The 15,598-nt window shown below is 35.9% G+C and overlaps 2 protein-coding genes across 8 annotated transcripts in view; both read left to right on the forward strand.

Annotated features, from left to right (window-relative positions):
* The first annotated feature begins 377 nt into the window (after positions 1 to 377).
* On the forward strand, positions 378 to 9,175 carry LOC109111093 (ras-related protein Rab-12). Its single transcript, XM_019124071.2, has 6 exons — positions 378 to 677; positions 2,589 to 2,649; positions 4,825 to 4,963; positions 5,359 to 5,448; positions 6,810 to 6,914; positions 7,521 to 9,175. Exons 1-6 carry the CDS (start codon positions 473 to 475, stop codon positions 7,626 to 7,628), a joined length of 708 nt encoding a protein of 235 aa, XP_018979616.1. The 5' UTR covers positions 378 to 472; the 3' UTR covers positions 7,629 to 9,175.
* Positions 9,176 to 11,330: 2,155 nt separating this feature from the next.
* Positions 11,331 to 15,598, forward strand: part of LOC109108395 (microtubule cross-linking factor 1-like) — a 57,859-nt gene continuing 53,591 nt past the window's right edge. For 3 of the 7 annotated variants that reach the window (XM_042712803.1, XM_042712812.1, XM_042712822.1), the window contains exon 1: positions 11,333 to 12,433. In XM_042712803.1, the coding sequence (XP_042568737.1) occupies positions 11,708 to 12,433 (726 nt within the window). In that variant the 5' untranslated portion in view covers positions 11,333 to 11,707. Of the gene's footprint in view, positions 12,434 to 15,598 lie in introns of all 7 variants that reach the window. The other 4 variants (XM_042712833.1, XM_042712783.1, XM_042712829.1 and 1 more) reach the window with 4 other exon arrangements.

The raw sequence follows: 15,598 nt of genomic DNA on the forward strand, positions 1-15,598 counted from the left end.
GATAGATAGAAAAAAATACACTATCGTGTAAAATATTTTTAGACAAGTAGTTTAGACAAAAAAAGGTGTTAAATATTAGGTAGAATTAAGTTTTTTATTATATTTTTTATTGCTTTTTAGTAAAAAAAAAAAAAAAAAAACGATTAAAAGGGCGAAAAAAAATCATTTTATTTTCCACATCTGACATATAACATTTTTAATGGATAAGTCTTCCAAGTGTGTTTATTCTAAAAGGAATTTTGCTCAGCTCTTCCTTTGGAATGCGTCGGAACCGGAAGTGGTGGTGACGTCACGGCCGCTCTCTCGTATTCCCAGCGCAACAAAAAAACACACACACAGAAGATATAAAAAACTTACAAAAACTCCCCAAAAAAAGCCTCAAAAAAGTTTAGTAAAGTTTCCCTCCGTGATGCGAGGGCGTGTTTGAAGCGGACTGGCCGTGTGGCAGATGTGGACTGGCCGTTAGAGGTGGATGGAGTCGGGGTTCGGTGTCCAGCGGAGGGCCGGCGGTGGCTCGCCCGCTGTGGGAGCGTCGCAGCGCCGCAGGAAGATGCCGCCCAGAGCCGCTGATTATAAACTGCAGGTGATCATCATCGGCTCCCGTGGAGTGGGAAAGACCAGCCTGATGGAGAGATTCACGGATGACACCTTCTGCGAGGCGTGCAAGTCCACTGTGGGTAAGACAAACTGACCGAAAGAGAGAGTTAAAGCTGTCAGTCAACAACAAGGACTTTCAGTTTATTTGTTTACTAATATCCGTTATCTTTCTGCTTAGTTATCATAACAATACATACATACGACATTGTGTTTATCTGCTCAAGTCAGTTCAACTGTATCCAAAGTACGAATAGTCAACTATAGATGGATAATTAATAAACATAATATTATAGTTTTGTAATTAAACGACCCCTAGCTAGTATGGAATAGATCTGTAACCACTGTAAATAATTTGCAAACTATACCTATGATTATCAGTGTTTACTTAGTAAACCATAGATGTTTATTAAAGGTTAGATAACTAATTGTACACACTCCTTTAGTAGAGATGGATAGTTATAGCCAGTTTGGAAAGCATAGATAGTTAACTGAGATTAATTTGTAAACTATTAATGCTCAGCAGTTGGCTATTAGATGGATATTAGTGTTTTAGAAAAGTTTTTTTATCGCATAGATAGTTATTGGATATTTATATTTATTATATATTTATATTTTGCATAGATAGCCAGTGGATATTTAGTAAAACATAGATGGCTATTAAAGATTAGGTAACTGTGCATATTAGTTTAGTATAGATGAATAATAATTTACAGTTTGGTAAGCATAAATAGTTAACTGTAATTAATTTGTGAACTATAGATGGTTAGTAATTGGCACTTTTGTGAATAGTTATTGTCAATTAAAAAAGCAATGGACAATGGTTATTAGTAAAAGTAAAACAATTAGTAGATGGCTATTAAATAAATAAATAAATAAAATAAATATATACATACACACACACACACACACACACACATAAATTACTTCTTTAAATGGCAAAATACATTTTAAATTGTAATATTATTTCACAGTATTATTGTGTGAATATATAGATAGATAGATTGTAGATAATTTTAAAACTATAATTAATATGAATATATTCATATTTGTTTTCGTATACATAATTTGTGAACTGTGCAGTGTTTTTGTTATGGATATTTTCATTTGGATGATAAAAAAAATAATGTGTTTACCTTCGAACACAAACAGTTGCAGCAGTATAATGTTGACCACTGTAACATGAGAACTTATCAACACTTCAGAGGTCAGAGGAGTTGCTCTGGTCAGTCAGTTTTGATCCTAACAGTGTCAACAGAAACATTTCGGCCAGATGTTGGAAAGCCACAATCTGAAGATCACATCTGTGACCACGTATATCCGACATTTTCCTAAATAATCAGACTTTAGTAACACAGATGGATGCAGACAATTCAAATGATGTAAGAGTTTGATGTTAACACATGAATGTGAGTTTAGTTTGCATCTGTGTCTAATCCGCTTCCATCCCTTATTCTCATGCTCAGCTTTTTAATAATGTTGTCACATGGAAGATCCGCCAAGTGCTGAATCAGAATGCATCGATCAATTAACGACACCCACATAAAAAAAACATTAAAAAAAAAAAAAAAACCCTTACAAAAAAAATCAGTGATTTTTAGCCAATGCATACATGTTTGGACCGGCGCACATGTGAAAACTGATACGGCAAGGTTTTCACTCACTCGTGACAGGCCTTCACTTCAGATTAGTTGCATGCTTCTAACCCAATATCCCAGAATAGCATGTTCACACAGCTGCTGTGACATCCCGACCTCGAGTTACTGCTCCGTCATGCTTGTGGAAGTCATACAAGCCCAGAGAACATGATCTGTGCTTTGACTTTGGCTGTTTATTGCCATACGCATCGGGATATTTATTTAGGCACAAAACATACTTTATTTATATGTGTTATATTAAATATTAGTGATTTCAGTTATGTGTCAGATAACAATGAATTTTAGAAGACACAGTATGACTGATCTTGTTTCTTCTCGTTTGTCTGTTTGTGTTGGGTGTGGATTTTAAAATCAAAACAGTGGAGTTGAGAGGAAAGAAGATCAGGTTACAGATCTGGTGAGTGGAGAGGAAGTGCTGTGTCCTTATCATTGCCCACAATGTCACTTCCTGTGTCTCAGAAGCACATGAGATGAAGTCGCTCCGCACCGAGTCATAAATTCCAGTCCAGAGTCTCTGAGACTCACAGTCAGACGTCTTTCATGTGTTGCTGCTGAGATTTAATCAGCTGTGTTTGCTTACAGTTAACCAACTTTTAACTTTGTGGCATTGAGTAAACTGGCTGCAAGATTTAATTTTACCATCAAAAAGCATTATTAAAGCATTACAGTACACTCATCACTAATATCGTGACTTTTATTATTTGTGATTGAATGCTCGCAGCATCCCAGAATTCAACAATGAATGTGAATATGTGCATTTTAATTGTGATGTCACTAATATCATAACACTAACTGATGTGTATGTCCTTTTTCACCTACTCCAGCCAATCTCGCCGACTGGCATGTGTTAATTACATTCTATTCAGTTTTAATCTTTCCTGTTCAATTATTTTCTATGATTCTGTCGTGGTCTGGGTTTATGGCATATTCTATTTCTTCTATTCTGCTCTGTTTTGATCTGTTTCTTATGGAAGTGTTTTTCTGACACGGGATAAAAAAACAAAAAAAAATTAATGTAAAAAATACGAGATATAAAATTGACTTTCTTGCTTCTTAATTTTGAGTTTGCATCTCGCAGTTCTGTTTTTGACTGTTTCCTCCATGGAATAAAATAATAATAATAAAAAAAAAAGGTATTGACATTTTATCCCACAATTCAGAATTTTATTCTCAGAATTGTGGGTTAACGTCTCAAATTAATTTTTTATTTTTCCCTCAGAATTGTAAGAAAAAAAAAAATCATAATTATGAGAGAAAAGTTGCAATTGCCTTTTTGATTTTTTTTAGAAACAAGCTTCCATTGTTGCTTTATTCAATTCTGTTTTATTTGATTTGGCTCTGTTATATTCTGTTAGATTCTACTCGTTTCTGTTTTGTTTTATTTACCTTGGTTCTGTTGTATTCTATTCTGTTCGGTTCTATTCTATGCAGTTCTATTCAGACAGAGTTTCAGTTATTCTTTTCTGTTGGGATGTCAGTTTTCAGGAATTTTTGATTGTGAATTAAAATTAATACAGCATATGACATGTGGAAGACTCCTAATAATTTAAAAACATAAATGTAAGAAATCTTATCTACATTTTGCTTCATCGGTTAGGCTGTTTAGTATAAGTTACATTTGTTTAATTTGTCTTACCATTCACTAATAATGTGGGGCTTATAGAAAATGCAGATGCTACTCATTGCGATTATGTCTTCTTCATTTGTACAGAAAAGGCAAATCACAAAATTGATTTATTGAATTAGAATAGTCTATTAAATTATTAACCTAATTATGAACATCTCTAGTTCTTTTCTATTTGGTTTGGCACAGTCTATAAACTAATCTTTCTGTTATTGCATACCCTTATTTTTCCAGTGGAATCTGGTTCAGTCATTTTGTAACCAATCCAAACTAATACTAACCTCCATCTCCTCCCCACCCACTTTATCATCATTATTATTTCCTTTGACCCTAAAACTCGCCGGCTTCTCTCACACCACACTTCTGCAGATGTCTGCTTTTGAACGTCCCATCTGTAACACATGTCCGCTCACATCCAGCTACCCAGCATCCATGGCTGTCCTTCACTGTCCGTCTTAACTGCTCATTGACATGTGACGCCTCACCGGTCTTCTTTGTGACATCATATCCTGTTTTGGAAACATGCAGCCAGACTAGGGTGAATAAGGTATAGTAAAAACAAGGAAATGGGCGTCTGTCATGTGCCATAATGTTCATAATTAATCAGAATTTTCTTTTTCCTTTGAATCAAGATCTGTTCATGAAAGACATTAATGTTTATGAAATTACTGGCAAAGCAAATGATCAGAGCAAGCCGATAATGCACCTTCCTGTCCTTGTTGTGAATGATTCACTGGTGCATGCTATGTTTGTCTTTGTAATCTTTTATTAAATTGAAAATAAATTGACTTTCTTTTTCAGCTGATGTCACAAACCCCTCTTACTTTTTCCATCCCTCCCTTCCAGCCGTCTGTGATTGTAGAGACACGATTTCTCTTAATAGTCAAACATATGATGTATTCCTCACTCTGGATGTCATGCAAGTCTAATAATGTTGGCTGATTGCAGGGACACAGCAGGTCAGGAGAGGTTTAACAGCATCACTTCAGCATATTACCGCGGCGCGAAAGGCATCGTGCTGGTCTACGACATCACCAAGCAGGAAACTTTTGACGACCTGCCTAAATGGATGAAGATGATAGACAAGGTGCCTTAACATCTAAAACACTGATTAGTTTTAAACATTCAAGCGTTTTGAACCATTCAAGCGCAAGAAGAGGCAAAGGAGAACTCAATTGCACACACTGTGCATCATATTCTGTGCATTCGGCCTTAAAGGGGCAGCAGCCTATAAACACCTGCTGCTGTCTGTCAGCTTTAACAAAAAACTACATCCATTGTCGTTTTCACTCCAACTAGTTATAATAAAATACAATCACTGAAGTTTTTGATCATGCTGATTTGTCCACAGTTCAGCCGATGACCTTTTTATTCGGGCTAGTTAAATTCATTTTAGGCTACCAAAATCTGAAGAATGCCTTCCCAAAGGGCTACCAGGGATTTTGACATTTTTTACTAAAGTGTTGTTTTGCTTCTGTGTAGTACGCGTCAGAGGATGCTGAGCTCCTATTGGTTGGGAACAAACTGGACTGTGAGTCTGATCGCGCCATCTCACGACAGCAAGCAGAGAGGGTGAGAGCAGTGTTATTTTAGTATTGTCTGTTTACCATATCAACAAATAATAAATACAAATAAATAAATATATAATATAAGGTTTAAAATGTTTTTGTGTTAATTTTAGTAATTTTGCCATTTTTTTAAATATATTTTTATTTCAGTTTAACTTTCTTTTTTTTAGTTTTAGTATTTTTAGTACTTTATTTTGACTACTGAAAGTGACTTTTAATAGTTTTAGTTGTAGTTAACAATAACTATGTTGCTAGCTAATTATTACTGTTTTTTATAAGTAACAAAGGGCTCTTCCTTTTTTATATATATATTTGTAGTATAACTTAATTTGTAGATGAGTTAAAAAATATATAAAAACTTTCCATCACGTACAGTTACTTCACGTCAACAAACTAGAAGGGTGTTATTTTAGTATTATTTCAATAGTACTTATTAATATGTTGAATTATTATTTCAGTTTTTATTTTAATTTTTTTTTTTTTTTTTTTTTATTTTGTTATGTGCTTTTGTCATTTTGATTATTATTATCATTTTAAATCTTTCTATTTAGCTTTAATTTATTTTTATTTCAGTTTTAGGTTTAGTCATTTTAGTACTTAGTACTAATTTGTTTCAGCTAATTGCTTAGGCAACATTTCTAATAGTTTCAGATTATATACTGTAAATAATGCACTTATCAAAAGAACTAAAGAAGGCAAATGTCAGAAGCTGTTATTTTAATGGTTGTAATGACAAAAAGAGGTATTCAAAATTTATTATTTAACTTACGGAGTGGAAAAATATGTTCAAAAACATTCAATGGCAAATCATTTTACAGGCAAAACAGGAAATATTATTGAATTCAGCGCCTCAAAATTAGTAAGAAACAAGCGTTGGTTTCATTCAGCAAATATGAGGGATGTTATTATATCTTTTTATTATTTGCTATTAGAACTTTATTTTCACCTGCATTTACTTCAAATTCAGCTGTATAAAGCTTCCTCAGGTTTACCTTGACATTTAGTTCAGTGGAGGGCGTCTTTCAGTGCATCCAAAGCGCTGGACACAGGGACATTATTCTGCCTGAGATTCCTTGAATGCTCTGAATAATGCCTCCTCCAGCCTTCCCAAACCCACTGAGACTAAAGCTAACAGTACCAGTGTGTGAAAGCACACTTTACAGGAAAAAGACATCCAAACATTGTTATTTACTCGATAAAAGCAGTCCATACATCTTCTGAAGCCATACAATAGTTTGGTGTGTTATAATTATGAAGAAGAAAGAGCCTCAGTCAGCTGATTGCATTAGAAAAGTATCAAATTTTGAATATTTAACCCATTCAGAACCACCATCAGACTGTAATAAATGTCTTTATTTCTGTCAGTTTGCTTCACGGATATCAGGGATGCGTTTCTGTGAGGCCAGTGCCAAGGATAACTTTAATGTGGATGAGATATTCCTTAAACTAGTTGATGACATTTTGAGTAAGGTAAGTGGAGCTGTTTTGATACCATTTAGTCAAATTCTTTGTTCATAAAAAATGTTCATTTTGAAAAATAGCGAGTTTCTCACAACTATCACAAGTCTTTCTGGCTTCATTGCATTTTTAAAAATGCAATTAAAAAAAAGGTGCATTTTGTGATTATATAATAATATGACTGTGAATAATAATAATAAGAAGAATAAAATAATATTTACTAAATAATATTAAACAAAATAAGAAATGTTGTAATATTTTACTTTGAAATTAAGTCTAGTATTTAACAAAAATCACTACATCACATGTGTGTGACAAATAAAGAACCTTGAACCAGTAGTACAACTGTAAAATCTTAATTTCTTCATTTTCAAATGTTAGCTTTTATTTTGATGGAAAAATGCATTTTTTGCTGACAATAGATGCACTTGTCATTACAAGTTCGGGAAGAGGGTTGGCGCATGTTGCATTCTCGAATGCAACCCAAACTCAAGCGAACGCATTTCGGTTTTATTTTGATTACTCGTGCAGCCCTGAAAACAACCTACCATTTAGTCAGTTTGTAATTAGTATGCAATGTAACATCTTACAAACTGACTAAATGTTGTCCTTCCACAGATGCCTCTTGAAGTCCCCAGTAAGGAGCTGTCCAACAGCGTCCTGTCCCTTCAGCCCGAACCCGAAATCCCACCAGAGCTGCCTCCGCCGCGCATGCGCTGCTGTTGAGACTCGCTTCACGCTTTATTTAGAAACCCAACACCACCTTCCCTCTGATAACCCAACACATGCTGTTAAAAAATCCCACCACCATCTCATGAGAGACCAGCCCATACGGATGATGAGATGATGCCCCGTCATTACCAGAGAAGATGAAAGACAAACACTCTTTACCGCATAATCAATCATCCCTCACAAACCATGACTCTGCAATTTAACATTCTCTGTATTTTGGTACCTCTAGATGCCAGTAGAGAACATCCGTATCATCACTCACACACACACATTGATGCATTTATTTTTGACGGCCCATACATACACTACCTCATTTCTGGAAAGCACAGGATTGCGTTTGTCCGACATGTGCCTTCCTGATTGGAAATCCGCTGCACACGCATCACAAACATCCATGAAATGAGTACAAATGTTTGTCATAACCCATCGGCTTCTATTTATATGTAGTTTACATCCTCATATATTCTCAGTAGAAACAAGAAACTACTCTTTCTATTGGACGGCCGATACTCTACCCTTGTCTTTCACATCATGCTTCAAAAATGCATCGGCTGATTTCTTATGGAAAACTTTCGCAGTCCCAAATTGGTTTGGCATTAAAAGCGAACTGGATGTACATTTCATGCCAAGCGTAATTCATTTCTGTCACCTGCATGTTTACGAGGTGGTTCGTTTGGCTTATTAATCGCCAGCGTGGTTGGGTTGTCCTTATGCCTTACGTTCTATCAGTGTTACTGTTTTTGAGGTGGATTTTGTGTTATCCGTTGTGTTTTGCACTACAATCCATTCGGAACTAGTTTACGAACAGCTGAAATGCTGAATGTTAGTGAAGGACCTGTGTACAGAAGATTAATCTGATCATTTAGCAGCAGAGTTTTGTCATTTAACTTGAGTAGAATAAAGGAAGGTCAATGATTGAGTTCCTTGTTTTATTCTCTAGATCTGGATTGCAGAACTGAAAGGCTCTCACAGAAAGGGCTACTTTTCCATGGAGAGCAGATTGGGAGTAAAACGGGACATTGGTTTTGAACACTTGTTCCTAAAAACACTCTTCAGTAAACATCACTATGCTTGATGACTCTGGATTTCAGTTGCATTGAATCATTTGCCTACATTAGCTGATGGACTGTAGTAATGATATAGATGTGTTATATAACAAAATATAACAGGTGTTTGATGGGAACGGCTATTTCAGCTGAACCAGATATGCAGTTTATGGAAATATGATGCATTTTTCATAGAAACTGTCCTTGAATATAGAGGACTGACAGCGTTACTGTGCGTCTGGAACGTCATCTACAACAAAATTCTCATTGGGTGAATTTAATGAAAACATGTCAAGGTCATATTTGACCCCCAAAATTAAAAAATAAATAAATGTGTTAAATATGACCTATAAATGTTTGGGCATGTTTAATGCGATTCACCATGTCAGATAATAGAAAGATGATTTATGTGTGTAGTGGCGGCGTGTTTATGCTGTTTGTAATGCAGTAATATTCTTGTCAGAAACCAGTATAGTATTAAATAACCAAACTTGAGGGACTAATGTTTGACTGTTGCTGAGGTAAAAAACAGCTTTTTTTGCTGTAGCTTTTTTTGGTTCTGTATTATTCTAACTCCATTTAACTCTATTTGAGATTTAACTTCTTTGAACTGTGTGTGCTTTGAAAGTCGATAAACATCCTAAAGCTTATGTGTTAACAGTGTTAGGGAAAGTGTACTAAACTCAAAAAGTTGATGTTTGCAGGCTTGTAACCTTATGAGATACTCTAATGATCATCCGATCCTTTTCACCAAGTGCTTTTTATTTTCTTTCTCTGCGGGACTTGCAGATGTTTAATTTATTTTGGATGGTAGTTGAATTTCTTCTGAACCTGGAGTCAGATTTTACTAAGCTATAACCTTTTTTATTGTTATTATTATTATTATTTCCATCGAACCCCTTGTTAATTTTTACATTTGTTTTGTGTCTGAAGGCGCGCACTCAGACCTTTAGTTTAATTTTTTTATTCATATTTTATTTTGCTTTGTTTGAAGCTTAGTAAGTCTGACTTCATGTTTTTCAGAAAGACTATCAATGACACTTCGGTTGTCTTGAAAAAGTTAAACCCAACATGCTCTTTGAGCTCAGTAGAGTTTCTTAATTCTAGTTGCAAAACATGTTGCCTTTATAAACCTTCATTTTGTACAGAATAGCCTTGATCTTGTTTTAGTCTCTCGGCCAATCACAGTACTCCATTACAAAAACAAAAATAAAATAAACAGATCCTCATTACACTGCAAAACAAAAGAGTACTTTGTATGAATAATACGTTTAGTATATTAGTTATTTGAAATAGTTTGGCATGTTTAAGCAGTTTTGTGGTATTTATATCTTGTGGCATTCTTTAACTAATGAAGTGCAAATAAAGATATATATTTATTACACAAATGTGTGTAACCATTCTGATGCTTTTCATTCACTTTACTTAAGCGTAAACTTACTTTTGCAGAATTTTATTCTATTTATTCTTCTATTGCAAAATATTTTGGTGTGTTCAGTGTTTTGATTTCACTTTTATGTTCAGAAGTGTACTTCCTCCTTTTCACCGTGTGATGGCGCTGTTGGATAAACTCATTTTATAATTTCTGCTATCTAGCCTGTGTTCATTTATTATTGTTAACTTATTTAGTGTTATTTTAATGCAGCTTTAATTAATATTTTTAATTAGCTTTTATTTTTATATTTTAAGTTTTTATTTTAATTATAGTTATTTGTTTCAGTTTTGCTTTGTTTACTTTATTTCCAACTAGTTTGCTATTTTAGAGATTTAAGTTCAACTGATTTCAGTTGGTTGCAGTATCATTTTAGTATGTTTGAGATACTATATTTTCATTAATATTTCAGTTTTTCTGCAATATTTTCCGTTTTCAGTTTAATTTTATTATTACTATTTTGTCGTGTGTTTTTGTGGTTTTCAGTATTTTTGTTTATATATGTCTATATAGTTTTATTAATTTATTTCAGTTCTTGTTCTTTTTGTACATTAGAAACATTTACATTTTTTATTTATGTACATAGTTTATCTGATAACACCATCAGTAAAATGGTGTTGTTCTGTAATATTGTATAAAGGCTCCCCCGGTTGCATTTATTGGTTTTAGTTAGACTTTATTATTTATTTTTTTCATAACACATAGGCTATAGCCCTATAATGATAAAACATTGTTTCTCTCCCTGTGTCTCTTTTGTAGTTGTGTGTGTGTGTGCGCGCGCGCGCGCGCACCTCTCGTTGCGTCTCCACGCGTACGCACGCGTGCCGGACCTGTACCGGAGCGCGAGGAGGGGTGTGAAAATAAAATAATGTTAATGTAAATTAGAAACATTTAAATTATTTATTTATTTATGTACATAGTTTATCTGATAACATCATCAGTAAAATGGTGTTGTTCTGTAATATTGTATAAAGACTCCCCCGGTTGCATTTATTGGTTTTATTTAGACTTTATTTTATATATATATATATATATATATAATTTTTATTTTTTATTTTCACATAGGCTATAGCCCTATAATGATAAAAATATTGTTTCTCTCCCTGTGTCTCTTTTGTAGTTGTGTGTGTGTGTGTGTGCGAGTGTGTGCGCGCGCACCTCTCGTTGCGTTTCCACGCGTACGCACGCGTGCCGGACCTGTACCGGAGCGCGAGGAGGGGTGTGTTCGGTATTTGTGTGTGAAAAACAGGCGCATGCGCTCCACGAGACTCAAGACACGGACGGGAAGCGCCAGACCGCAGCAGCTGCAGATTTTTCCCATCAGTCGGGGGGGAGAAGCGGCCAGGAGGTGGAGAGGACAGCAGGAAGAGATGGGAATACTGTAATCCCGGGGAGGGAGGGGGGGAGGGATGGACGGACGGATTGATTTTAAACGCACAGAAGCACGGAGACCACCAGCACTTGACACCACATCATCCACCGTATTCCGTGAGGAGCAACGCGGCGATGGCTGAGGACAAGTGAATTACGGGCGCGCGTCCATCTGAAGTGATGAGACAGAAGCGCGCGGCTGGATCCGTCTGTCAGGTTGTATAATGGAGAGCTCCAATGGCTCCGACACCAAACCGCAGAGCCATCACCCTCATCCTCAGGTGGAGAAGAAGAGGTTAAACCGCGCGCCTTCCCCTGCCAGACCCGTCCTGAAAGATGTGCACTCGCGAACGGCCAAACCGATCGTGCCAAAATCCCCCAAATTCAACAAGCAGCCAGCGTCCGCCGCGCCGGTGACGCCTCAGAGCCGCGTTCCGAGACGCACCGTCCCGGGCGCGAAAGACAAAACCGCATCAGCACCTGCAAAGAGCAACACCAAGCCCTCAGTGACAAAAAAAGCCGTTAAGGTCACTCAGCATGCAGCATCCGAGCCGAAACCGGCCTGTAAAGCGGTGGATACCGGCGCTCCGCAGATGGCCAAAATCAAGGCACGGCTGGCCCCTATACGCGTCCCCACCGCACGCGGCGTCTGTCAGACGGACAGCAGCTCGGATTTGTCCGACTGTCCATCCGAGCCGCTGTCCGACGAGCAGAGACTCGTTCGGGCCGCCAGTAGCGACGCGGAGTCTGGCAGCGGCTCCGGTTCGAGCGAGCAGGCGGCCGGGGTTCGGGTGCGCGGAGGATCTCAGGCTGCACTTGTGCCCGGTGCGCACGCGGACAAATGCAAAGCCGGGAAAGATGCACAGTTCAAACCGGAGGGCAAGGAAATGGCCCAGGAGGAACTGCTGAGGGAAATCGAAGACCTTCGATCGGAAAATGACTACCTCAAGGTGAGCAGATAATGTTCAGTGTTATCAGCATGAAGCTGCAATTAAGGTTTTTTTTTTTTTTTTTTGATGATGATGCTTTAAACTTTTAAAAAGAACTGTGGTAGTACCATGGTACAGTGTGGAACTTTGATTTATAGGCCTACTGTACTACTTAAAGTTTTTTTTTTTTAAATGTGCATTTTTTTATCTTATTTTGTGTGTGTGTGTGTGTGTGTGTGTATAGGCTACATACATGAACTATTATAATATACAAAACTATTTTTTGATATCTTCATATTTTTTATTGTTTTATAAAAAATAAATATATACATATATAATCAGATTATTTAAAATATTTTTTTCTCTCTCTATAAAATGTTTTAAAAAGGATTTGTATTATATTTATTCTATTTTGTATTATAAATACAATATAAAATATAAATATGTAATGTAATTTATATTTTAAATTTTTAAATATATATATATGTTTTAGTTGTTATTTGTATTTGTAATTAATGTCTGATTTTCATCTGAAGGATTATGGGTTGAGCTGCTAAATCCATGTGAGAGTCACAGACTGTAATTAGTTTTTGCACATGGTGACCCTCTTTATGTTCTATGTTCTGTTCGTTTACATCTCTTAGACTAACAGTACTGCAGCATCATTTGTCTGTTAAAGCATCTTCTTAGTCCTTTGACAGACATATTTTCCAGAGTAAATAAATACATAAAAGTAACATGGCCTAACATTTTTTGGCCTTTGAAGGACTTTGGAATACCAAATAAACATGATGCAACATCTCTTACAAGAAGAGCTGTGACGGTATCAAATGACAGTGCCATTATAGTAAGGTACTCCAAGATACTTAAAAAAAAAAAAGTACCACGGTACTGTGAGGAGAGTAAGATCTATATCCATAAATCTGCACTTTAACTGATTTTAGGTCACATCAGTCCACAGGGAACAGATGAAACCAGCGTGCATCAGAAAGACCCTCAAACTCCCGCAGGAAACGCATCACAGTCTTCACCCTCTGTGTGATGGGTAGATGAAGGCAGACCTAATTAGCATAATTCCATAAATGATTTATCTTTTTTGTCAGATGCGCGGGGCTCGGCTGCTGTCACAAACAGGATTTTCATAAGTTTGTCTCTGAAGACGTGGTGTTAATCCGCTTTAGTAGCTGTGCGTGTAATGACCGCGTCCCTCAGAGGGAGCCATTCACAAACACGCGTCCCTCCTGACCCAGAGCCGGACCGTGTGTTTGGAGCCTCCCTAAAGCAGATGTGCACAGCGTCTGTGCGCTTATCGCTCTTATTTCTGTCTCTCTGTCTGTCTATCTCTCTGTAATTAATACTATACTGCATGTATGCATCAATATTTAATCAAATAAACAGCAATATGTCCATGTTATATAGTATATGTAATATGACATTAATCATTTAGTCCACCATAACTCATGTTTGACAGGAACATCTATACAGCTGCTGTCACATGACTTTGTCCCCAACATCATACAGTGAAGGTCATTGTGTTTGGGCTGTTTGTCACTGTCTGTCTTCTTTGTTTGTCTGTCTTTCCTTGCCTTTCTGTTGTTCTTCCTCGACCTTGTTTACACTGAATTGGCTGAGGCATTGTGCAGTATTTACTGGGAAATGAGGCGGCACAAATGACAGTCATTCATTACAGTTCAGGACGGGGTTTTGACAGATGACTACAGTTTCTTTACCTGGAGTCTTATTTGTTTTTGTCATTTCTGAAGTGTTTTTTTCTTTATTGTAGTAGGAAGGTTGTTCTTGCCATTTCAGACCATGATTTCAGTTCATGTACACTGCTAAATTAGATCAATCCTGAATTAGGATTCGTATTCTAATTCTAATTCAGTCCTAATTCTGATTTTCATTCTAGTTCCAATCCCGATTCTTATTCTGTTTCTGTTTCTCATTCTGGCTTTTAGTCTGATGTTCATCTTAATTTTGATTCTGATTTTCATTTTGATTTTACATGTAACTTTACAGGACTTTGAGAGCAGATGCATTGATTCAGAGTTTTATAGCCTGATTCTTATTCTAATTCAAATTATGATTTTCATTATACTTCTAATTTATTATTTTCCTTTTGTGCCAACCCTCATTCTATTTCTGATTTTCATTGTTCTTGTCCAATTCTGATTCTACTTCTGTTTCTAATCACGATTCTAGTTCTGATGTTCATTTTGATTTCTGATTTTCATTTTAGTTCTGGTTCCAATTCTGATTCTGGTTATTTTTCTGTTTCTAGTCCCAATTCACATTTTAATGTTCATTTTGATTCTCATTCTAGTTCTGGTTCCAATTCCGCTTCTGATTCTCTTTCTGTTTCTAATCCTGATTCTCATTCTGCTGTTCATTAAGGTTTACTCCTACATAAAGTAATGTCAGTGCAAGTTCATTCCATAATCAGATTAATTTTAATTAGCCTCCTGAATGAGTATGATTCTGAATTTTATCCTTGATTCCCTATTTTGATTCTGATTCTAATTCAAATTCTGATTTTCATTTTAGTTCTCGTTCCAGTTCTGATTCTCTTTCTGTTTCTAATCCTGATTCTCATTCTGATGTTCATTCTGATTCTGATTTTCATTCTAATTCTCTAATCCTAATTGTCATTCTGTATCTGATATTGATTCTCATTCTAGTGATGATTTTCATAGATTCCATTCTTTCGTATTTTCCACTTGATTTTGACTCTCCTCATTTTAATTCTGATTTGAACTCTAATTGGAATTTTATTATAATTCAAATTCTGATTTTCATTCTATTTCTGGTTCCAAATCTGTTTCCAATCTTGATTACGATTCTCTTCCTCTTTCTTTTTAATCCAGATTTTCAGTCTGATGTTTATTCTGATTCTGATTTTCATTCTATTTCTCATTTTGATTCTGATTCTAATCCTAATTGTCATTCTGTTTATTATGATTTTCGTTTTGATTCTGACTCTCATTTTAATTCTGATTTGAACTCTAATTGGAATTTGATTATAATTCAAATTCTGATTTTCATTCTAGTTCTGGTTCCAATTCTGTTTCTAATTGTGAATACGATTCTCTTCCTCTTTCTTTTTTAATCCAGATTCTCATTCTGATGTTCATTCTGAATCTGATTTTCATTCTAATTCTCTAATCCTAATTGTCATTCTGTTTCTGA

This window comes from Cyprinus carpio, chromosome A2 (genome assembly GCF_018340385.1).
Source record: "Cyprinus carpio isolate SPL01 chromosome A2, ASM1834038v1, whole genome shotgun sequence".
In the NCBI taxonomy this organism is placed as follows: domain Eukaryota; kingdom Metazoa; phylum Chordata; class Actinopteri; order Cypriniformes; family Cyprinidae; genus Cyprinus; species Cyprinus carpio.

Bases quoted from the DNA above. Each gene is read 5' to 3' on its own strand.
- LOC109111093 (XM_019124071.2), top strand. From the start codon at position 473: ATGGAGTCGGGGTTCGGTGTCCAGCGGAGGGCCGGCGGTGGCTCGCCC. The intron at 4,964-5,358 runs GTGCCTTAACAT...GCTTCTGTGTAG, and splicing joins GGATGAAGATGATAGACAAG to TACGCGTCAGAGGATGCTGA. The intron at 6,915-7,520 runs GTAAGTGGAGCT...GTCCTTCCACAG, and splicing joins TTGATGACATTTTGAGTAAG to ATGCCTCTTGAAGTCCCCAG.